Consider the following 24,653-nt stretch of genomic DNA (forward strand, 5'->3'; position numbering starts at 1 on the left):
GGATGGGGAATAAGTGGGACCGTACTCTTATTAGGGAAGATAGGGGTGACTTAACTCTAGTTCACGTTTGGCTATCTAGCAACCATGTATGCTATCACAGCAACTTGTTTAAATTCTTTGAAAGCGGTTTCTAGAATAATTGAAATAGCTGAGTTTGTCTACTTTTCTTAAGTAATTTTCTTATCTAATCCTAGCTGGATGATTCCCATACTTCTCTTAATGCAGATCACTTCATCAACATTAAAAGCTTCTGAGCAACAACACATGAAATAATGCATTGCAGGGGTTGGCAGGTTATTGCCTTGAGGCCATGTAGCACATGTAACTCTACAGATGGCCTCCATAGGGCCTAATATTAAATAAAATTAACATTTTAATTAGATCAGTGGTTCTCAACCTTTCTAATGCCGCGCCCCCATAATACAGTTCCCCATGTTTTGGTGACCCCCAACCACTTATACATCACCGGGTGCCAGGGGCGTGGCCAAAGGGGAAAAAATGGCGGACAGCCTTGTTTGGTGATCCCCATGAAATGGTCGTTCGACCCCAAATGGGGTCCCGACCCACAGGTTGAGAACCACTGAATTAGATGGATGAAATTGTATTATCTTGCAAAATGTTAAGATGTTGATGCTCCTGCTTGAAATTATTGCAAGATACCCCATGATTTTGCTTTTCTAAAAAGAAACAGCGGCATCTGTATTATGAATCAATAGCAAATCTGTTATTTCCAAACACAGATTGGGAATCAATGCGTATCAGAAATAAAAAAAACTGGTTTTCATAGTAGTATTTTACTCCTATAGTCCCTGTCCTGAAATCCTGCATAATGTGGTTTTATATATAATCAAAAATGGTCCTAAGATTAATTTTTGCTTCTATATTATTGTAAATATATTATAAAAATCAATATTATTTGAGTTGCAGTAGACATTTTGCTCAATATATCTGATAAACCTCAGTGGCATCATATGAATTTCCTAAACTTCATGTCTGCTGATGCATGATTACTGATGCAAAATGTAAGCAGGCATTAAGTTTAGGAAATTTGTATGATGCCACCGAGGTTTATCAGATATATTGAGCAAAACATCTACTGCAACTCAAATCAATATTGATTTTTGTTTGTTAAAGTGGTACCTGAGATTAATGTAAATTTGTCAAAATTTTAAGGATCACTAAGGTAACCTTATATGAGCAACACCAGAGAACTAAATCCTAGGCTTTCGGTTGCTTTCAGTAAAATCAGTGTATGTGAAATTCTGAATGTGTGCCCATTGGTAATTTGATTCTTTTCATTCAAGAGGAAACTGAACAAAGACAGGCAAGACAAATGTGATTTGGAGCTGCAAGTGTATAAAGGTTCAATTCTCTGTATTTTTCCAGAAAAGTATCTTGCAGAAAACAGCCTTATCCTTAAACATGTTTATTTGGAATAACTGTGTACACAAACTTGATCTCTCTGGTAAGAAAATAAAGTAGGTAAAGTGCTAAGATATTTAAATTACGATACTGCATAAAAATCTCTAGACCAGAGCAATCTAAAATTAAGTTTGCAACAGAATAAAAATACAAAAGCAGTAGAGAAGCATAGATTTTTGTATCAAATACTGAATGTACAAAAAAAAATCTGTCAAAATACAGCAATTAGGCTTTTAGGATACTAGATCACAAATAGGATGACACTAATATGTCCTCAACAATGTCCTTTTGAAGTTATCATTGTTTCAATTAACTTGGTATGGTAGTAAGCCAGACATTTGAAAAATCAGATAATACAAATGAAGTAAATGTATAGTTGCTTCTTTGAAACATTTATGTTTATATACCCTCTAACAACCAAGCTGTATTCAACTTCAGTAGCATTCTTCAGGTACTGTTTTAAATTAATAAAGGAATTGTTTCTTTCTAAAATTCCAGATTAGAAGGCAGTGGGATTAACAAAAGAAAAATCATTAGAGATTTACTGTAGTCTAATTTTTGTTTGTTCCTTATGCAAAACAAGAACTTCTTACACATACAAACCTTTATATATTATGAAGTAATTTGAGCAACTGAGTAATTACATTTCTTCATAACTATTTTAAATGAGACAAAACCTTTGTTTAGATTATGGAATATGGTTACAGCTAATATGCACTTAAATTCAAATAGATTGTAAATGAAAAGACTGGAAAACAATACATTTTTGCTTCTCTACAAAAAGAAAATGTAAGAATCAGTAGAGGACACCAGATACTGTGAGAGATGCTATACACAATCTTGCTTGAAGTATGAAAGAACACATTTATATTAACTAAATTCATATATGGGTAAGTATGCTTTATGCAAAAATGTTCATAATACTATAATGTTCATTTTAGAAGTCACAATGTATATGCAATTATATGTTACAATGTTCTAGAAAAGTTATAATTTAGGCTTTGTCAAGAAAAATGCAGTATTACATTTGTTAATGAAATATTATTTGAACTGCTGGACAGACTTGAACATGTTCAATGCAGAAAAAATTTCATCCAATGTACATGCAACCACCTTTCTGCAAGGACACAAGAGTCAAATGGATATTGCAATTTTGGGCTGCAGTACGTGTACATTTTAGAACGCACAGGGCAGTGAAAACACTTTAAATCAAATGGAGATGGAAAGTCTTGGGTTTTTTTTTATATTTACAAGGTTTTAAGGAACTGCAAAGCTTAATTCTTAGTTAGCTTTGTGTATTTGATTAACATACCTTATGTGGGAACAAAACTAAACAGTTTTAGTAGCAATCCCCTAACATCAATTAGATGAAATAGTCTGAACAATATATTATGTTCCAATTGTTGGTAGAATTATTTTCAATCTTAAAACACTAAGCTAAGAGTTTTATTAAATTCAAAACATAATGCTACTATGGTGTTGAAAATGAGCCATTAAAAATTGAAATTAACAATATATCCTTGCCCAGAATAAGAATCCTAATAAACCATTGTACCTAATGAGAAATGAAATAATAAGAAATGAGAAATAATTTAAAGAAAAAAAATCAGAAATGTTTGCTCTACAGAAAAGTGCTTTAACTCTCAGAATAAAAGCATTTTAAATTTTACACTAAATAACATAGACACATTCTGACTCAGTATGAAGTCCAACAGATCTGTTTTACAATAGATGCCTAATGTTATCAGACACAAACTTGTTTTATATTTCAAATAAAATTCTAGTTATTTAATCCTGGAATTAACTACTCAACCTCTCAAGAAAGAGATGAGTTTTAGTTAAAAGAGAATCATAACAACTTTCAAAACTAATAACATTTCAAGATGAACGCTTTCAATTGTGACTAAAAAGCAGTACATTAAAGCTTATCCAAATTCACATACTGTATCTGGATAAGGACAAAAACGAGAATCCCTTTTGGTTTGGGTTAAAAAGTATGTTAATGCACAGTAGTTGCAGAAAATTTGGTTTTAAAATACTGGGACAACTTTGGGATCCTTGTTATATACAGCTTTTGCAAATCACATCAGACAAGAGACATGCAATATTAGGTGTTATAAATATTCCATATAAGCATATTTCTGGATAATTTAGTGATCATTTCCTCAAATTTATTTTACATAATCTATTAAATACATTTTTAATGACCACTATTACAATATTCAACAGAAAGTAGCTTATGTTTCAACAAGGAAGTCCTGAGTTCAAATTCCTAATCATGTTGAGTACATTAAAAAGTAATGGGAAGGAGGCTGCTGCTGCTATAGAATCTCCATTTATTTCAAGAGGACAGACAGGAGTCTTAAATAAACTCTACTGTAATAAGTAAAGCAATAATTGCTAGATTAGACCTAAGTCTTTTTTATCTAAGAACTGGTCCACTATTCCTGGACTAACTGCATTGTCCAAACATGCAATAAAATAAAAAAAATTGTACAGGGGCTTCCTCAAATATTGTAATGGTTTAATAAAGAATTATATATACCCTTTCAAATGTGAAACATAGATTATTTTTTTTAAATTAAGCTACAGAAGTTGCAAGGTCTCTAACTACGTACCTAGTGGCTTCCCTATTGCTGCATTTTGCTTGCTAAAAAAAATAAAAACCATTTTGAATATTCCTTTCAGATGTGGAAAACAAGAATGGAGATGGAGAAAGACAAGAAAGTGTTAAAAATTTAAATTATAAATTTAAGCATTGAATATATTGATTTTTATGCTAACAGTATAAAAATATACCACTGTTTCCACACCTATATTCATCTTTTTTGAGGAAATAATCTCCACTGCTTCATAAAACAATAGATTCAGCATTTTTTTCTAGTTATCTTTTTTTTTACTTTACCTTCCGATAATTGCCAAATAGTTTATTTTACTTCAAATTAAGTCTGAAAATATCTACAGGAATGCCATTTTAATTTTTTTCCCAACAAAGCTCCTCTCCTCCCCTTCTCTTTTGTTTGAAAAGCTAAAGCTCTTTAGAACGAAATAACAGCTTCAAGCAACAATATTTAGATTTTTACAGACTAGACTTCTATTCACTTACCTAAAACAGCAGGATATTTACAAATGCTACCACTAAAAGTCAGTGCAGTCTGCAACAGTTCACACCCAGCAAAATGTGGCCTATTAACTGTGTATAACAACATGAGGGAGGGGGAGGGGAAAGGGTGAGATTCCACATTCCACAAACGATCAAGCTCTACACTTTGTTCAGTATTAGCATGTTTGCGTGGAAAGTGACTCCATTTTGTTAAAAGCCATTATTTTATAACACAGTAAAAGCTATAACCAGATTCCAATTGTCGTTTTGCAAAGGAAAGAAAATACATGTATCACGAAAATGCCGGAAAAGAAGACCAGAAACTTACAAAATCTAAACCCAACCCTTCTTCTTCAAAGCCCATATCCACGGCAGACTAAGTAAGTTACAGCCTGAATCCACAAATAGTCCTTACCCAGGTGCTGCATTTTCTCTCAAATGTAAAATGGTTACATTTGCTTTTCTACCTAATCAGCTCACGGTGCCTCAATGCACTTCAGCCTAACTTGCAAATATTTGCGTTCCTCCTTTTGCTGCACTGAATCCAATATTATGCAGCATTGCTTACATTCTCTTCCATGTTAAAAAAAAAATCAGACATTACATGAAAGGAAAAGAAAGAGACAGCCCATTTCAAAGCATCTGGTAAGCCTCCCCGGGCAGTCTGCCAAGCCTCTGCTAAATCTTCCCCTTCTCTGAGCATGCTCATTTGCAACCAACAGTGCATTACCATGGCAACCCGGTAGGCAGCCTCTAACCATGAACAGCCATTCTGTTTTCAGCCTTATTAAGACCACAGACTACCAGGGGGAAGTGAAAGGGAAACAAGATTGGACTTTAACTCATCCAAGTTCCTCTCCTTTTCTGTTTTCAATAGACTTAACCTTTAAGGCTTAGATGCACAAACTCAGAAAGTTCCGGGTTTTTTTTGTCACCCTAGTGTTTAAAAGCACAATCTAAAAGTATGTAAACTGCAAAACTTTGATAAACAAGGTAAAGAAAAAAAACCCGACTGCTTTGTAAAAAAAGAGGTATAATATTTTATCATTACTTTCTGAAGAAACAGCTTTGGCTTTTCTCAACGGTATGAAGTTTAAGATGTGTGGACTTCAGTTTCCAGAAATCCCCAGGCAGCATGCTGCCTAGGGAATTCTGGGAGTTGAAGTCCACAGGTCTTAAAACTTGCTGAGATCGAAAAACACTGCTCTAATTATCCACTCACAATTCCTTCATTTAGAGAGCAAGTACTGAAAAGTTAATGGCATATACGGCTTCCCTATATGCATTATAAAACTCAAAAATGATGCAGGGAGCAGATTTTCCAAATACCCTCAGGATGGATTGCAATAGCTATTCACATAATTCTTCACCCTCACCCTAGAAGTTCCAGTCCCAAAACATATCTACACAAGGATAGATAAGCTATATGGTGTAAAGAAGGAAAGGGAATAAAAGAATGTTCACCAGCCATGTGCCTTGAAATACCATGGGAGGTTTTTTTGGAGGGGGAGGTGACACACTAGAAGCATGTATAGAAATAATGCTTTGCTGGCTATCACTAATCAGAGAAATAGAAAGTCACTTTTAAATTGGGATTTAAAAGCTCTTCACAAGCCCTATCACTTGCCAGAAATGGAGGAAGATTAAGTTTAACCAGTAGTGATCAGATGTCCCACTTTAAACTCAGGACTCACGACAGATATAAGAAGGCATCCCAGTAGTTCTTTTTAAATCAGAAGTTCATCCTGTAGTCTTGGTTACAATGAGTAAAATCTGTTTTCTGAATACTATATATTAGTATGAAAGCACGTAATTTGACCCTATCTTCCATATGAAGGTGCTGAGGATAAGACATAAACTCTCACATGAATTATACCAAGTGAGTTTTGAATTAGGATGATCAATGCAGGGGTGAGGGTTAGACATAATCAATGTAAACTACATTTGGCAGAATTGCTTTTCATACTACTGTATGGTAAAAAGGGTCCAGCTATGAAAAATATTAAACAGGTTAAAAGTCTAGAGAGAATCGAAAGAATCATACTTCTTCACCAAAATATTATGTATAAAAATTATGGTACATTTTTCTTTAATAAGAAAAACTGGAAAAAAAATCCAATGAGTATTATTTAAATGTACAAATCCAGAATCATGAATGCAAAATGAAAAAGATCTAGGAGAATACACACATGAAGTTCAATTCTTGACTCCCAGAAAATGTATTAAGAAAAATCACATTGTTTTGCCATAAAGCTGATAGATTATACAGTCAAAATATAAAAATTAGTAAATATAGAACCTACTCAGATAAAAGAAGTGCATGATAAAAGAAGTGCATTATAGGAAAAAATACTTAATTCTAGGTGTAAAATTAATGAAATTAAGAAAAGGATATTGAACATCCTGCCTTCCTGTCTCTCAAAATGCACTCAGTTAAAAAAAAGTTCAGATTATTGTAAGATTCATTTTAGTTTATATTTTCACTCTGTATACACAATTTTAAAATACCATGTTTAAGTTGTATCATAGTGAGCAATTTTATGATGTACAATATGGGCCTTGTATATCTTTCAAGTATTTAAAGCTAAATTCAGATTTTTAAAAAATGATTTTAAAAATGCTACATCTTTACAATACTGCAAAAGGCAGGGCAATCTTGCCTATACTGCAAAGCCCAGGGCCAAATTATTTGATAGACAAATCCAGATAGCTCTTATCCTGTTGGCTTTTCATGAAAGCTCTGGCTATTCTTTCAGAGTTTGGGGCCAGGAAGTTAAGTGAGCTTTGTTGGTTGATTTGTTTGGTTCCAGTATTTGGACTGTGGAGTCCTTGGTGTTCTTTGAGCTTTGTTGTTTGCTTGCAAACATCTCATTACCAACTTGATCATCAGCGCACTGATTAATTAATGGCACTGATGTTACTTAGTTGGATAATGAAACATCTGCAAGCAAATAACCAAGTTCAGAGAACACCCAAGACTCCAGTTACCTGAGCTAATACAATATACTTTTACACCCAATTAGAGAACAGAATTCAGATATATTTGTGCCCCCATGAAATCTGAAGCACCTTTTTAGAATCAAATAGGAAGCATTGCATAGCTCTGTAATATTCTGTAATATATTTCTGTAGTTCTCAGAAAGGTATTTAAGTGGAGGAAAGATCCCAAGTTGAATGTTTGTTTCTTATTCTTTTTACTAACCTCTTTTGAGGCACATAATCATTATTTTTCTTACTACTGGAAACCCAGCATTCCTTCTTTGGAAAGTTTACTAAAATATCACTGTTCGTATGTCTTTCACTGTTACTGTGCAAAAAACTGTCTTCCTTCAGAAGGTGTCAAGCTTCTCAAATGAGTAGTGATAGAAGAATCTGGAGGTTTTTCCTATTTCTATCATTCATTAATTGGTTATAGATGCACAAAAGAATTCATGACAATTATGGATTATTGATAACAAGCAAGCTTCCAAAATTATTTGTTCGAGAAGAATCCAAAGAAGGAATCCAGACTCAAATGTTCACATTAAGCTTTCTATGATAATTTAAATTCCTAATGACTGTGAACTGCTCCCACTTGCAGAAAAAGTTAAATATGAGAAATCAGGAAGTAGGCACCATCAAGCTAGCTCATTACCAATAAGATGGTTTTCCAACAACTTGGCTTAGCTTTTTTGCACAATTTCAGTCAGTATATCGGCTTTTTTACTTTCTAATTCAGTTTTCATCATCGATGGCAAACATAACTGAACACACAAACCTTGTTTTTTTAAAAAACAGGTGCTCAGCTTCCTTCAACTTTATATCCTCCAGATGTATCAGATTAAATTTTCTAAAGTTTTGAGCCATATGGGATTTCCAGAGAATCTGGATAATGCTAGATTGAAGAAAGTGAAAGCTGTGATTTTTTAAATAATGCATTTGAGGAGCAGTATTATATAAGGGACAAATAATAGTGGCTATATATTTGATTAAGACATATCAAACAAAAAAGCTAACATGCTTACCACTACATCTTCCTCTTTTTGTTCTCCCTTTTCTTCTTCATCATCATTACTTCCCGTCTCTCCTGCATCTTCTTCATCACTGCTGGAGGATTCCAAGATTTCACGCATGTCCACCCTCCAATTAGAAGGAATAGTTTTCCAATGGAAGAATGAGCTTGCCTCGTGTACCCCTTCGGAGGAAAATTACCATCAAGGTATTCGGAATAAATTACATAATCACTGCAAATCATTACTAACCTTCTTTACTAGCCATTTTGATTTCAGATTGTAAATAAAATTCACTGCTGAATTTTATTTACTTCTAGAAGATATAAGATTTAAGCATGCAAAATTTTAAGAACTGTATGATTAATCTGATACAAATCTCAGGCTTACTGTTGCTGTTAATTTATGTTCCAGATCTTTAATCTTGCAGAAAACTAATTACATTAAAATGCCCCAAAATTGTTAGTTACTGATGTATTTATGACAGGGCCAATGAAACTTATCATTCATTGATTGTTGCAAGATGTCTGGATGTTAGACTATCAAGGCTACCACCATAACCTTTGCCTCTCTGAACATACAATGTTCTAATGTGGCAATATTCAATTTCTGTGATACAACAAAGCTGCTACAGCTTGTCAAGTAAGCTTCTCTTTATAAAACACCTCTGAAATAGTGATTACATATTCTTGTGTAAGATAATATATATGTCAGTGGTGAGCTATCATTTGCTATGATAAATCTAGCATTTGTAACTATATTTCAGAATTCTGTGCTTCAGTGATTTTGCTTCTTGGAATCAGAACTGAATAAAGCACAAACAGGACTGTCAATAACCGTTAGGCATTACTTTCAATTGCATCTTTCATGTTAAGAACATCATATGGCAATTAAATATATACAGCACAATCAATTAACTTATTAATAATCTAATTAACAAATGTTAACATTTACCTTTATTAGAAGGCAACTCTGGGTTTGTAAAGTCTAATTCCTCGATATCCTTTCTTGCTACTGAATAACTGCAATAAAATTAATTATTTACATTATGTTTGTCCTAAAAAGTTGATTAACTTCTATTTCTCTTTTTTTATTTTGTTACTTGTATTGCTAAAAAATTCTCTGCTCTTTTGAGAAATGTTATTTCAATGTTTAACATTTAGTAAGGTTATGTTCTCACATATATTAAACACGTTTTGAAAGGTTAGGTTTGGCATCTACCAAAATATTTTTAATTAAATACCTGCTCCCATTAATATTGGCTCAACTGATTACCTTGACCAGGAAGAAACTGAAGAGGCTCAGGAAACTACAGCAGCACTGATGCTGTGAAGAGCCTCCCCATGAAAGATCAAGCTAGTTCTGCTTTGCTTTTAGAAATTGTGTCAATCTCTACACTCATTTATGTTCATTTTTTATTTTATTTTGATCATTTTTACTTTTGTACCTTTTTAGAGGTTGCTTTTTTTAACCATGTCTAAACTAGTACTCTTTCTACAGAAGCTGAGATTCTATTCTACACATAGAAATATGTTTAAAAACAAATTAAGGGAATTTATTAATCATCGGGCCTTGAAACTATCTTCAAGTATGTACATGTCTGGTATTTCTGCTAGATTAATCTGAAGCATATGCTATTGCCAAAAACGTAGGTTCCATCAAAATTTATCTAGAGCTATATTTTGACTTAAATGTCAGTTGGACTGTAAGTTAAGGTGCACTAGTGGAATGGAAAAGAAAAACGAATTATTACAGTGGCCTTTCTTCTCAATCGGGCTTTGTAATTTTACACATAGCATGTAATTGTTAATTGTCACCAATAATTAAGATTCCCAAAATGGTTGTACTTGCCAAAGGATCATTTCAAACGCAGTAAAATAAATAGTTCCCTACTAAATACTTTTAAGTTGCTGCTTCCTGGTTTCTGCTTCTAAGTTACTTAAAGTCACTATATATTTATAATATATGTCATTTATAATATATAATCTATCAGATCATATGTATAAACAAATTCTCAGCACTATATATAGGAATGTTATCTAAAATTTACTCACAATTTGGAATCTGCAAAAGAACGAACTAAACACTGGTCCTTTTTCACTAAAATGTCATCGCTGCAGCTGGGGGATAAGACCTGGAGTTTCAAGTAAAACACATTAGATTGAGCAGTATTTTCCATTTTCCATTACCTTTTCCATTAGGTAAAAAAACAGCTTATGCAAACAAGGTTCCAACTCTGTTATGGCATCTCCCAGGTGCAACACTTAATTATCTAGAAAAAATACAATCTTAAGTAATTGCTATAAAGGAAGATTTTTTTTTCCTCCTCTCTTTAGAGGTCATGCAATAAATTAGTTTAGCATCAGAAGTAGCAGATAGGACTGAACTATCTCAGGATGTGACGCAAATCCATAGTGCTAGCAAAAGTAGTGCTAGCAAAAGAAAACCCTTTCTATATGAAGTTGCTACCAGAAAGATGAGCTTCATTTAGCTTTAGAACAGTGGTTCTCAACCTGTGGGTCAGGACCCCATTTGGGGTCGAATGACCATTTCACGGGGGTCGCCAAATAATGCAATCCGCCATTTCCCCCCCCCCTTTTCCTTAGCTGTGCTACTCCCTTTTATTCTATTGGCTTTTGAAAGCCAATAGAATAGACTCTCTTGAATAGAGTCTAATTCTATTGGCTTTCAAAGCCAATAGGAATTGTCCAGGCTGTCTCTGCCCTGCTGAGCCCACCAAAAGTCCCATTCTGCAAACGGTGCTGCACCAGTTGAGTAGTCCTCGACTTACAACCGGCTGAGTAGTCCTCGACTTACGACCGGTTGGGGGTCGCGGCATTAAAAAGGTTGAGAACCACTGCTTTAGAATATACTAGACAATCCATGACCGGCTGGGCCATTCTTTTAGATGTATTTCCTGATTCCCTAATCAGAGGAACAGAATGACCATGGGAAGGCAAAAAACAAAACAACAACAATGGGAATAGGAGCAACTTCTGACCTCCTGCCAGCTTCCCCACTGACTTTGCTTATAGGAAGCTGGTAGAGAATGTTGGAAATCATGATCACATGATTGTGGCAATGCTGCGGCAGCCACAACTTTGTGAACACAGCTGGTGTGAAGATCCTTGATATTTCAATTACACGAAAGTACAGGTAGTTCTTGTCTTACAACAGTTCATTTAGTGAACATTCAAAGTTACAACGGCACTGAAAAAAGTAACCATTTTTCACACTTAGATCACTGCAGCATCCCCATGATCACATGATCAAAATTTGGATGCTTGGCAACTGATTCATATTTATGACAATTGCAATGTCCCTGAGTCATGTGATGACCTTTTGTGATCTTATAACAAGCAAAATCAATTGGGAAACCAAATTCACTTAACAACCATGTTATTAACTTAACAAATGCAGTGATTCTCTTAACAACTTGTGGCAAGAAAGGTTGTAAAATGGGGAAAAATTCACTTAACAAATGTTTCACTTAGCAATAGAAATTTTGGACTCAATTTTGGTCGCAAGTCGAGGACTACCTGTAATGGGTCCTGGATTTTGTATGCATTCTTTAAAAGTTAGCAGATATTTGAGGTATCTTGGTTTGAAATAGTCAAACTTGAGTCAATCTTGAGCCGGTGAGATTTGAACCACTGACCTGCTGAACACAGTCAGCTAAAGTGGCCTGCAGTACTGCACTCTAACTGCTGCACCACCTCGGTTGTTTTATATGGTTGTTTTATCAAGCAGATGATCCAGCCTTCAGTGAGCAGCATCTTAATATCATTTGAGGAGATTGTATATTTCTATATGAAACAATACTTTCTGGTACATTTACATATTTATTTAGGCCTATTGCTGCAACTTTATTTGGCGCTTTTATATCTATCACACATTAACTCACTTATTCATTTATTGGATTTATATGGCTGCCCATCTCATACGTGATTCCTGTTTTAATACTGATGATAGGGATGGTTTACTGTACTCTGTAAAAAGAATGGACAGCATATAAATCAGAAATATACAGAAGTTATTTCCGTAGAATTCTACTATTTTTTGTTAAATTTCTATCTGTTTTTCTGTGCAGGAGCTCAAAGAAGAATCACAGAGTTCCATCCTCACATTTTAGCTACAATAACCCTGAGAAGTGGATTAAAAGGAAAAAGAGGCAGTCCAGAGTGATCCAGTGATCTTCTGTGGCAAAGGTTAGATTTAAATCTGAGTCTCTTCGCTGCCTGTCCAATACCTTTAGTAGCTTTTAAAATATATTTATAGGGATGTTCAAATGAGAACTAGAAGGAGTCAAAGATTTTTGATATATTGTCAGAGACAGCTGACATGAAAATGTATTATTATATAAAGCTACTCTATAAATTACATAAATTCTAAATAATGGCCGGCAGTTTTTTTGCTACAAAGAAAAGTACAAATTTGAAAATGAAGCATTGTGCTCCCAAGATGCAAGCATCCTGAATTTGGGGAAAAAAATATGTCATTCTTAAGACTTTTAAATACTTCTTACCAAAGCTGGATACCATTCTGCCTTTTCAGTATTGGATACCACACTGACAATTTTACCAAGCAATTCATCATTAAGACGTCTCTTATCTTCCTCTTCCTCTTCACTACTTTCTTCCTCTTTTTCATCTTCATTGCTAAAGAATTGGGCATATAAAAATTTATACTGTCAGAATGTGAAAGTCAAAAGGAGACTTAATTTCATTGTAGCTATTGGATGTTGAGTTCAATATGACAGGGGTTCTTGGAAATTTATTCTGTGGGAAACAATTCAGCAAATACTAGAATGTTTAAGAGTAGCACTAGTAGACATCCTGATGCTAATTTACAAATATCTATGGAGATTCTCAATCATCCAGGTCATGATTATCCCAAAGGTGCTTTTCAAAAGGCAAGGAAAAAAAACCAAGAAAGTCTAGATCCCTTTTGAAAAAGCATCTTTGGGATAATTTACAAATGTTTGCGAAAGGAAATGCTGAGGTGAGAAATGAAAATCACTTATATACTGATATATGAGGTTTTAATCTAGAGCAGATTTCAACTCCCAGAATTCTCCAGCTAGAATGCTTGCCAGGGAATTCTCGAAGTTGAAGTTCACACATCTCAAAGTTGCTTAGTTGGAGAAATACTGACCTAGAGTATTTAAGGGCTGCCCTATTGCTACATTCAGGAAAATGTCTACCTACCCAAATTGTTCATTGTTTAAGTTTATTTCTTCTTTAAAACAATGGAATATACATATAAAGAAATAATAAACAGACCTACTCTAAGGAAAACTAAAATCACAACTGCATATATAATGCACGCTATATGAATGGAACTTTTTTTGCATAATTCCTGTATTACTAGACACTGAATAGTAATATTTATATGAAATCCTGCCCTCTGTTTGCTTTTGTCCTCTATCACATTTTAAAGTCTTTCACAGAACAAGGGACTTCAAGTGGATTTCTATGTTACCCTAGCATAGATATCTAAATTTGTAAGAAATCCAGGAAGACATCTCCTATTGCTTAACACATAGGTTCTGCATGCTTCTACCACTATATCTGTCCAAAAAAGACACTGAGCTCCCTCTTTCTTCATCACCTCAGGAGCTGTTCACAGACTGTAAACAACTGGCCTAGGGCTGCAACTTCCTCATCTGAGTCCGAAGTATTATCAACTAGTTCTATAATCATGAGGCACTATTTATACAAGTAGCTTTATTGTTTGCACTAACTTGCCCCTCCTCTTTTACTTGACAGATATAATGACAATAAAAAGTAGACCAGTAGACTGTGTTGAGAATATAAAGTTCAATTCCCCAAATTGTCAAGTACACTTCTGAAGGTATTTGTATAAGACATGCACAATTACTGCTGAAGGATAGCATCCTCATCCCAGATAAAGAAAACCGATACAAAAATATGGCGTCATAAAAGTTACTCACACAGGAAGAGACGACCTTCTTCCTCTGTTAGATTTCTTTCCAATTACAGGTGTTCCAAAGTGCTCTGGGTTTGTTAGTGGCAGTTGGTCAAGTGTCTAAGGAAGGAAATTAGAAAAGAGAGTTTGCTGATTTTCCAATAAAAAGTGAAATAGCATTTAAAAAACAACAACTGTAAAATCCTACCTCACTTTCAGCAAAGTGCCTCTCCCCCTTCAAACACAGCGAGGTCCGTCTCAATGTCCTCTCGTCACCGTCATCAAAAACTAAACAAAGCCAGAACTATTATTCACTAAACAGGAAAGTATTTTCTAAATAAAATTAAACATAAAGTATAAATTATTCTAGTAAACAAAACTCCTTGTTTCAAGTTCTTTCAGCATACATGGAAGAATTAGAACATCTACCATCAAAACAGCGTATAAGATACAAGACTTTTGTAACTAAAGGCACCCTCAATCATAATTTTTCTCTTTAAAAGAAAGATACTGCAAATGTATCCTCTTTCACAACTTTATCTCTCCTACTCAGCATGCAGTTTTCATCTGCTTGATTTTACTAAGACTGAAACATTTGGGTAAAGTATTCATAGATTAATTTCAATTTTCTACATAATAAACCATTTTTGTAATGTTGGCTTGCTGTTGGTGACCATGAACAGTTAAATATGGGTAATATAAAAATTTTGCTCAGCAAACAAGGTTTACAAGTAGTACAATACAGAAGTGCTACAGAGAGAGGGAGGGAGAGAGGGAGAATAACTAAGTAATGCTTGAGACCAGTGCTTTTTTTCTAAAAAAAAAAAAAAAAAAGTGCTGGAACTCACAAATGTCATACAACCTGCCTTGCCTACCCTATAAGATTTCATCCAAAAAAGGTGCCGGAACTCTGTTCTGGGCGTTCTATGAGAAAAAAAGCCCTGCTTGAGACTAGGGCATTAGCCATTCTGGATCTAATTCTCACTAACAGAGATGAAATAATAGAAGGTGTTGAAGCCATAGGAACCTTGGGAGGAAGTGATCATGCAATATTGGAATTCAACATTATGGAAGCACAAGCAATAGAACACAAACTAGAGTCTTGGACTTTAAGAGAGCTAATTTCAATAAACTTAGAGAGGGCTTGGGAAGGATTCCATGGATGAGAATCCTCAAGGGGAAAACAACTCAAGAAGCTTGGGAAATTTTGAAAAGTGAGATAATAAAAGCCCAGTCCAGCACAATACCAACAAAGAGGAAAAAATAACAGCTCTCAAAAGAAACCATGGCTGCATAAGGAACTCTCTGATAAATTGAAAGATAAAAAGGACAAGTATAGAAAGTGGAAAGAGGGGCACATAACTAAGTCAGAATATCAGCAAATAGCCCGAGCCTGCAAAGATAAAGTGAAGAAAGCTAAGGCTCAAAATGAACTAAGGCTTGCAACCAAAGTCAAAAATAACAAAAAAGCTTCTTTCAATATATATAAAAAAAGAAAAAAGTGAAGGAAATGATTGGTCCATTAGTGGGAGAAAGTGGCAAGAAGGTGACAAGCAACAGGGAGAAAACAGAACTATTTAACACGTTTTTTGCATCTCTATTTACACAAAGGGAAAAAACAGACCAACCTATCAAAAGCAGTACCGTAAAAAAAAGATTAGAAACGCAAGTTAAGATAGGCAAGAAAACGGTAAGTGAGCACCTGTCCAGCCTAGACGAGTTCAAATCACTAGGACCAGATGGATTACACCCCAGGGTTCTCAAGGAACTGACAGATGTGATCTCAGAACCATTGAACTATATTTTTCAAAGTTCCAGAGCACTGGGGAACTACTGGAGGACTGGAAAAGAGCTGATGTAGTTCCCATCTTCAAAAAAGGAAAAAAAATGGACCCAGGAAATTACAGACCTATCAGCCTGACCTCAACACCTGGGAAGATTCTGGAAAAGATAATTAAACAACGAATCAACGAACACCTAGAGGCAAACAAAGTCATTACTAAAACCCAACATGGGTTTGTCAAAAACAGATCATGCCAGACAAATCTTATTGCATTCTTTGACCAAGTGACAAAATTAGTGGATCAGACAAATGCTGTGGATATAATTTACTTGGACTTCAGTAAGGCATTTGATAAAGTAGATCACAACCTACTACTTGATAAGATAGAAAAGTGTGGGTTAGACAGCATCACCACCAGATGGATCTGCAACTGGCTGACCGGCCGTACTCAGCGTGTGATCCTCAATGGAACCGCATCTACATGGAGGGAAGTGTGTAGTGGGGTGCCCCAGGGCTCTGTTCTGGGCCCAGTGCTCTTCAACATCTTCATCAACGATTTGGACGAGGAGATAGATGGGGAAATCATCAAATTTGCAGACCACACCAAGCTGGCAGGAATAGCCAACACTCCAGAAGACAGGCTTAGGATACAGGAGATCTGGCCAGAATTGAACCCTGGGTGCTACCTAACAAAATGAAATTCAATGGTGAAAAAAGTTTAGGCAAGAAAAACCAAATGTACAGGTATAGTATAGGAAGTACCTTTCTCAATAGTAGTAACTGTGAGAGGGACCTCAGAGTCCTAGTGGACAATCACTTAAATATGAGCCAGCAGTGTGCTGCAGCTGCCAAAAAGGCCAACACAGTGCTAGGCTGCATTAACAGAGGGATAGAATCAAGATCACGTGAAGTATTAATACTACTTTACAATGCCTTGGTAAGGCCACACTTGGAATACTGCATCCAGTTTTGGTCACCACAATGTAAAAAAGATGTTGAGACTCTAGAAAGAGTACAGAGAAGAGCAACAAAGATGATTAGGGGACTGGAGGCTAAAACATATAAGGAACGATTGCTGGAATTGGGAATGTCTAGTTTAACGAAGAGAAGGACAAGGGGGGACATGATAGCAGTCTTCCAATATCTCAGGGGTTACCACAAGGAAGAGGGAGTCAAGCTATTCTCCAAAGCATCTGAAGGCAAGACATGAAGCAACGGATGGAAACTAATCAAGGAGAGAAGCAACCTGGAACTAAGGAGAAACTTCCTGACAGAACAATTAACCAGTGGAACAACCTGCCTCCAGAAGCGGTGAATGCTCCAACACTGGAAGTTTTTAAGAAGAGACTGGACAGCCATTTGTCTGAAATGGTATAGGGTTTCCTGCCTGAGCAGGGGTTGGACTAGATGACCTCCAAGGTCCCTTCCAACATTTATTATTATTATTATTATTATTATTATTATTATTATTATTATTATTATTATCATCATTATTATTATTATTATTATCGATCATCGCACAGTCAGCCAGATGTTCAGACTGGATTTGGCATTTTGTCTGGGATAGGACCTGGGATAGGCAGATGTGGATGTTTGATGGTATTACAGATATCGTCGCAGGATGGAAGCAGTTCCTAATAAGGCTGCCTTTTGCAATTGACTAATAGCGAATTTGTCAATGCCAATGGTGTTCAAGTGGTGCTCCAGTTGTTTTGGGATTGCACCCAAGGAGCCTATGACTATTGGTACTACCCTTGCTTGCTTTTGCCACAGTCTTTCTATTTCTATTTGTAGGTCTTTGTATTTTGTTATCTTCTCCAGTTCTTTCTCTCTATTCTGCTGTCTCCAGGCACTGCCACGTCCACTATCCAGACTTTTTTGTCTTTCTTATCGACAATTGTTAAGTCTGGGGTGTTATGTTGCAGGTGCTTGTCTGTTTGAATTCTGAAGTCCCAGAGCAGTTTAATTTTATCATTTTCTATGACTTTCTCTATTTTATGATCCCACCAGTTTTTGCTTACAGGCAAATGATATTTTTTGCAGATCTTCCAATGCACCATTGTTGCTACTTTGTCATGCCGCTGCTTGTAATCAGTCTGTGCAATCTTCTTGCAACAGCTTACCAAGTGGTCCACTGTTTCTTCAGCTTCTTTGCATAGGCGGCACTTACTGTCTGTTGCTGTCTTCTCAATTTTGACTTTGTATGCATTTGTCCTTAAGGCTTGGTCTTGTGCAGCCAGAATTAGTCCCTCGGTCTCTTTCTTCAATTTTCCTGCTATTATTATTATTATTATTATTATTATTATTATTATTATTATTATTATTATTATTATTATTATTATTATTATTATTATTATATTATATGTATGACTTTTATTTCCACATTGGCTTGGAATTATGGAATCAAAATTGAACATATCTGGATTTCAAGAGCTACTATTATAATCCTAATCATATTCTGTAATATGTTTACATACCCTCTGTGAAAGTTTGAATAACAAAAAGCAGTCTTCCTAAATCAGATATTTCACAGTATTCTTAAAACAATACAGGACACTCGGTTGAGGCAGATAATAATAAAACTAACAAGATAAATATGTGACCTTGCATACATGCAGTGAAGAGCATTGTCTGTATGTTTTTCTCATATTGATGAACAGTGCTGCTACATTTTGCTGATTTGTATGCTGGGTTTATTTTTAAGAAAAGTGGAATGTAAACGATACAATCCTAATCCCCATTGCTTAATGGGCAAGGGAACAGAATTCAAACTATAGCTTTCTGCTATATATAGTAAAGAACTATTTGCCCCTTCTCTTCTTCATTTTTGCATATCTTTGCCATATCCTTTGTATATCTTTGAATGTTATTAATTGTTCAAAAAGAATGCATACATAAATCCAAAACTTGGTGTTTCTTTGTTTCATAAATGTAGACATCCAACATATAAATGCCAATGTGAACAATAATTATTCTTTTAGATTTAATAACTGGCTGCACACTTTTACATGCAATAATTGAAAACAATCATTCCTGTAGCTAATGATCAATCTCTCCTATCACTGTGCAAGAGCTTTGGCCTATTCCTCAACTAAGCAACTCCAACTAAGTAACACTTAATATTTTCTTAATGTTCTTCTTGCTTCATTCTATTCCTTATTTTGCTCGTATTTTTGAGAATCTGTCATGTTGCATAGATCCACCTATTTTTCAGCTGACAGAGAGATAGCCTCAAATTCTCCTTGTAAGATGTTATGACAAGTGCCTTGATTATGTCAAAAAGTAATGTAATGTTGTAGTTTTATAATGTGTACAATAAAAGTTCTGTATCTACGAGTGTCTGTCATTGATAACCAAATGGAGGTTTATTTCCGAATTGCCCTCATATGACCCGCAGGAAGCAATGCTAATATTCAGTGTCAAAGATATAGTGGCACTCAAAAATCTGAAATGGGATTAATATTTTTTCACAGAACTGTATTATGTGAAAGGTAAAGGTTTGTGATTAGTTGCCACCTTCTAGTATAAACTGTTGGTCATAAACCCATCACAGTTACATAATAATGCCTTTCAATGAGCAGGCATAAGCACACTGGAAAAGAAAACAAATGTTTTCTAAAATATATCAAATTCTACTTTCATTTTTTAAAAAGGTTACTAGATTGAAAAACATACAGAGCAATTGAATGAAACAATATAAAAATATTGATATCATCAAATCCTGTTTCTTAGTAATGTTCTTAGTAATGAAAACATGGTTGTTTTTAATCCTTGTTTTATAGTATCATACCTTTGTCATGTTCTTTCAGCTACCATAAATATTCCTTCCTGTTTTAAATCTCCTTAATTAAATTAAAGCCATACTGAGCATGCCCTTTTTCAATAATATAGCTGTTCTTAAAGAACATACTATCAAGAAACTGTTAAAACAAGGATACCAGAAACCAGAACGTCTAACCACTGTATTCCTATTTTGCTATCTTACAATGTTATTTTGCACATACAAACATTTGTAATTTCCTCACAATAAATATATTTAAATTAAAATATATAAATGGTTAGTTTTAATAATGTGGCTATGATAGTTCACAATTACTGCACAAATGTATCAACACACATGACAGCTCAACTTGTCTGCATTTACTGTATGCTGTCCAGAGTCACAGTTTGAGCTGGGCAGACTAATCAGTAAGTAACTAAATAAATAAGTATTCAAAGTAAAAACAAACTGTATTCTCCAGCACTGGAGAATAAAAATAGAGAACTGGATACAACTGATCCCTTTCTTTCTAGGCATTAAGTTTTTATTAATTGAGCCATGCAAAACATTTTAAAAAATATTTTATAATATGCATGAGCAAAATGCACCTACTTTAAAATAGTTGTTAAATATTTTGCAAGGCTCAGGGGGTAACTTCAGAAGCTGTTCCCAACTATAAATGTGCATATGTTCAGACAACAGTTCTCCTGGGATTGTCAACAATACAAGTAACTGTGCATGCATACATAAGGAATCAGCAATACAATAATACCTTGGTACTCAACTGCTTTGAAACTCATCAAATTTGGTACTCAGTGCATTTTGACGTGAGAAGTTTGTCCCAGTACTCATCATTTGTTTGGTACTGAATGCACAGCTAGAACTTGTATCAATTGCCTTGTGACTCGCTACATTATTCCTGATGGGAAAGATCTATTTGGTGCTCATTGTTTTTGGTACTTACTGCACCTCCCAGAACCTTTTAATGATGGGTACCGAGGTACCACTGTAATAGGTTCTAAAATAACTATGCTAGCTTGTAAAATATGTGGCTGCTTTACTGATAAGAAGAAAAATTCTTTGTGCTTACAGAGAGATGAAGCACCTCTATTCAATACTTGCCCACCTCTCATTATTACGGATTCCAGTCATGTTCCTACAGAAAGCTCCAGGCAGATCTCAAGTTTATTTTACCTCTGAAGAAATGCTGTGAAGTATAAGTTGCAAGCTTGGACTGGACACTGAACTTAATGATCTACAATACTAAAGATCTGAACCTGCTCCTGATCCAACATTCTAATCACTTAGCCATCCTGCCATATTTTCCAGAGCAAAATAGAAGGGTGAAAGCTACTTAACACATTCATAGTTAAACTTGAACAGAAGATGTCTTGGTTCACAGCTCAATTTGCTTAAACCAAGACGCAGTCTACCAGAGATAGCCAAATACTGTGAGTTAAGATGCCACCTCTCTGAATCCATGTTTCTGTTGCAAAAAAAAAAAAAAACATTTCCTACAAATGCAATTAAAGCTCTGTTTTGATTAGAATGACAGTATCACAATCAGGTTGTAAAATATCATACAGACAGAAAATTATTCTGTCTGGCAATAGAGGTTCATGCCTTTGTCAATTCTATCATCTTTTTAGAGCTGCAATTCTATATATGCTAAAATAATAGTAAGCACTATACATATATAAACAATTAGAATTATGTAGTTCAAGAAAATCATGTCATTATTGGAAGACAAATGTTCAAACTTTCATGTGGGTTTTTTTTTGGGGTAATGTTGTGAAGTTCAAATATAAGCTGTATCCAATAATGAACATGAATGTACTGATCCACATCATTTTTATGCACCTATAATCACAGACCAAATTGCTATCTTCATACAATCTATTCCCTTCACCTCAAAATACAATCCCATGTACATAATCCATGGAGTAAATTCTACCGAGCTCAGAGAGCCTCATCTCTAAATAGGATTCTTTATACATCTTTTTTAATTAGTCTCTTAAATTTCTGTAGCAATATCTGCTATGAGGATTTTTTCAACGAAGTGAAAGAAAGATGAAAATAGACTAGAATAGTGCAAGTGAAGAAAAAAAGGACCATAAATACAGTAGTAATTATAAAAGGAGAAATGAAAAAAGAGGCATATAGAAATTAGCAGAAAAAGATGAAGAGACCTAGCTTTTAGCATGACATACTGCCCACTGGTTTATTGCTGGCCTTCAGTATGTTGCTTGACTGAGTCAAGAAATCACAACATCCATTACCTGCCTCCCACCCCCTGGGCTCATTGGCTTAGTAGCAAAATTCTACCAATTGGTTAAAACTTTAATTACCAGTCCCTTGAGCATAAAATATACATAGCAGTTAGCCATGGGGATGTAAAGAGCAAATATCATTAAAAATATGACAAACCACAATCAAGTAGAGTGTGGGGTCTCAATGCTACAACAAATTCTACAATTTTTTATTTGTACAATCAAAAAGGCTAAATTAGAGTATCTCCATGGTGCCATCCATGACACTTGCATTAAAGTTTTAGAATGTTTATTGTATTTTTCCAAGAATCAGTATCTGTTAAAATGTAAAGTTTACTAAGTATGTAGGAAACTAAGTGAAAGATAGAATCACTGTGTCCATTATAAATATTTTGTATATATTAAACTAAAGATGTTTTAAATAATAGGTTTATTGGATTCAGAAAGTAATTTTAATGTTAGGGTTAATCAACGGAGTTCAATGCAGTATTAACAGTAGACATGAACAAAACCTATCATACCATTTCCCCTTCAGACCATTCCCAATACAAAATTATCTCCAGAAAACCACCAGTTTATTCCCAGAAAAAGTTCCCAAGAAAAACTAGACTACTTTAGGTTTTTCTTTAATATTCCATGACCAGAAAAGTAGGTGTTATACATTATTTTTCAGCTATTGATAATGTAACTGATGTAACTTTTCTTTTCACAGTCTCTGAATAAACATAAAAGTAGGCAACTGCTCATGAGAAAATACATCTCAGTGCAAGAAAGTTAGTCTTTAGTAATAAAAAATAAACTAAAATAATACTTACCTACGGTATACCAGCTGGCATCTGTCAATTTACTGATGATAGCTTCTTGAAAGGTTCCATCAGGCATCTTGGTTTCAACAACTGCACCAGCCTAAAATGATGATGTTTATATTTAATGTACCTATTGCAGATTCTTTTATTTACATCATTAAAGTATTTCACTAGCAAAGTGGGAATTCTAGAACACTGTATTTTCTTAATGTGAAACTATATACAAGACAGGAAGCACAGCCAAGACAGAACATGGCAAAACAGAGTGGCTCCAGGTTAGCAAAGAAATGAAACAAAGCTATATACTTTCCCCCTTATTTATTCAACAAATATGCTGAAAATATACTAAGGGAAGCTAGATTTTTTTTAAAAAATTGACATGATTTTAAAACTTGGAAGAAGAAACATTAATAACCTGTGCTATGCTAATGGCACTGGTCTAATTGCTGGAAATGCAAATGATCTGAAAGCTTCAGTAAAGGGAGTTAAGTAGCACAGTGAAACAAATGGAATTAAGATTAAACATCAAGAAAACCTAAACCTAACTAAAGGCAACAGGTACAACAAACAGCCTTAGAAATGAAAAAGTATGTTCTCAAATGGTGGATAGCTTCTGCCTCAATACTCAAAGTACTGCCCAAACCTATAATGCCTGGCTGACAAACCATACTCAATGAGTAGTCCTTAATTAAGTAATCCTTAATGATACTACATCTATATGGAGGGAAGTAAGCAGTGGGGTACCACAAGGTTCTGTCTTAGGCCCAGTACTCTTCAATATCTTCATAAATGACTTAGATGAGGGAATAGAAGGGGATCTCATCAAATTTACAGATGACACCAAGCTGGCAGGAATAGCCAACATCCCAGAAGACAAGCTCAGAATCCAAAAATATCTTGACAGATTTGAACAATGGGCTCTATCTAACAAAATATTTAATGTGGAGAAAAGCAAGGTTTTACACCTGGACAGGAAAAACCAAAAGTACAAGTACACTTTAGGCAAAATCTGGCTCAAAAACAGTAACTATGAGAGGGTCCTAGTGAACGTTCACTTAAACATGAGCCAGCAGTGTGCGGTAGCAGCCAAAAAAGGTAACACATTCCTTGGTTGTATAAACAGAGGCATAGAATCAAAATCACATGAAGTATTAGTACTTTATAAAGCCTTAGTAAGCCCACATCTGGAATACTGCATCCAATTTTGGTCACCACATTACAAAAAAGATGTTGAGACTTTGGAAAAAGTGCAGAGAAGAGCAACCAAGATGATTAAAGGCCTGGAGATTAAAATATATGAAGAAAGGTTCCAGGATTTGGGAATGTCCAGTCTAGAGAAAAGAAGGACTAGGGGAGATATGATAAAAGTATTCCAGTATTTGAGAGGCTGCCACAAGGAGGAGGGAGGTAAATTTATTTTCCAAAGCACCAGAAGACAAGACAAGAAACAACAGATGGAAACTAATCAAGGAAGAAGCATCCTAGAATTAAGGAGAAACTTCCTAACAGTGAGGACAATTAACCAGTGGAACAGCTTTCCTTCAGACGTTGTGGATGCTTCATCACTGAGATTTTAAAGAAAAGACTGGACA

The 24,653-nt window shown here is 34.9% G+C and overlaps 1 protein-coding gene across 4 annotated transcripts in view; it reads right to left on the bottom strand.

Annotated features, from left to right (window-relative positions):
- ARID4A (AT-rich interaction domain 4A) overlaps positions 1-24,653 on the bottom strand; it is a 55,390-nt gene that overhangs the window by 25,165 nt on the left and 5,572 nt on the right. For all 4 annotated transcript variants that reach the window (XM_039319512.1, XM_039319513.1, XM_039319515.1 and 1 more), the window contains exons 5-11: positions 23,071-23,161; positions 14,651-14,730; positions 14,468-14,562; positions 13,040-13,172; positions 10,569-10,648; positions 9,469-9,536; positions 8,530-8,699 (exon numbers count right to left, since the gene is read on the bottom strand). In XM_039319512.1, the coding sequence (XP_039175446.1) occupies positions 8,530-8,699; positions 9,469-9,536; positions 10,569-10,648; positions 13,040-13,172; positions 14,468-14,562; positions 14,651-14,730; positions 23,071-23,161 (717 nt within the window). The remainder of the gene's footprint in view (positions 1-8,529; positions 8,700-9,468; positions 9,537-10,568; positions 10,649-13,039; positions 13,173-14,467; positions 14,563-14,650; positions 14,731-23,070; positions 23,162-24,653) is intronic.

Source organism: Crotalus tigris, unplaced genomic scaffold, assembly GCF_016545835.1.
Source record: "Crotalus tigris isolate CLP2741 ecotype Arizona unplaced genomic scaffold, ASM1654583v1 scf7180000023598.3388751, whole genome shotgun sequence".
In the NCBI taxonomy this organism is placed as follows: domain Eukaryota; kingdom Metazoa; phylum Chordata; class Lepidosauria; order Squamata; family Viperidae; genus Crotalus; species Crotalus tigris.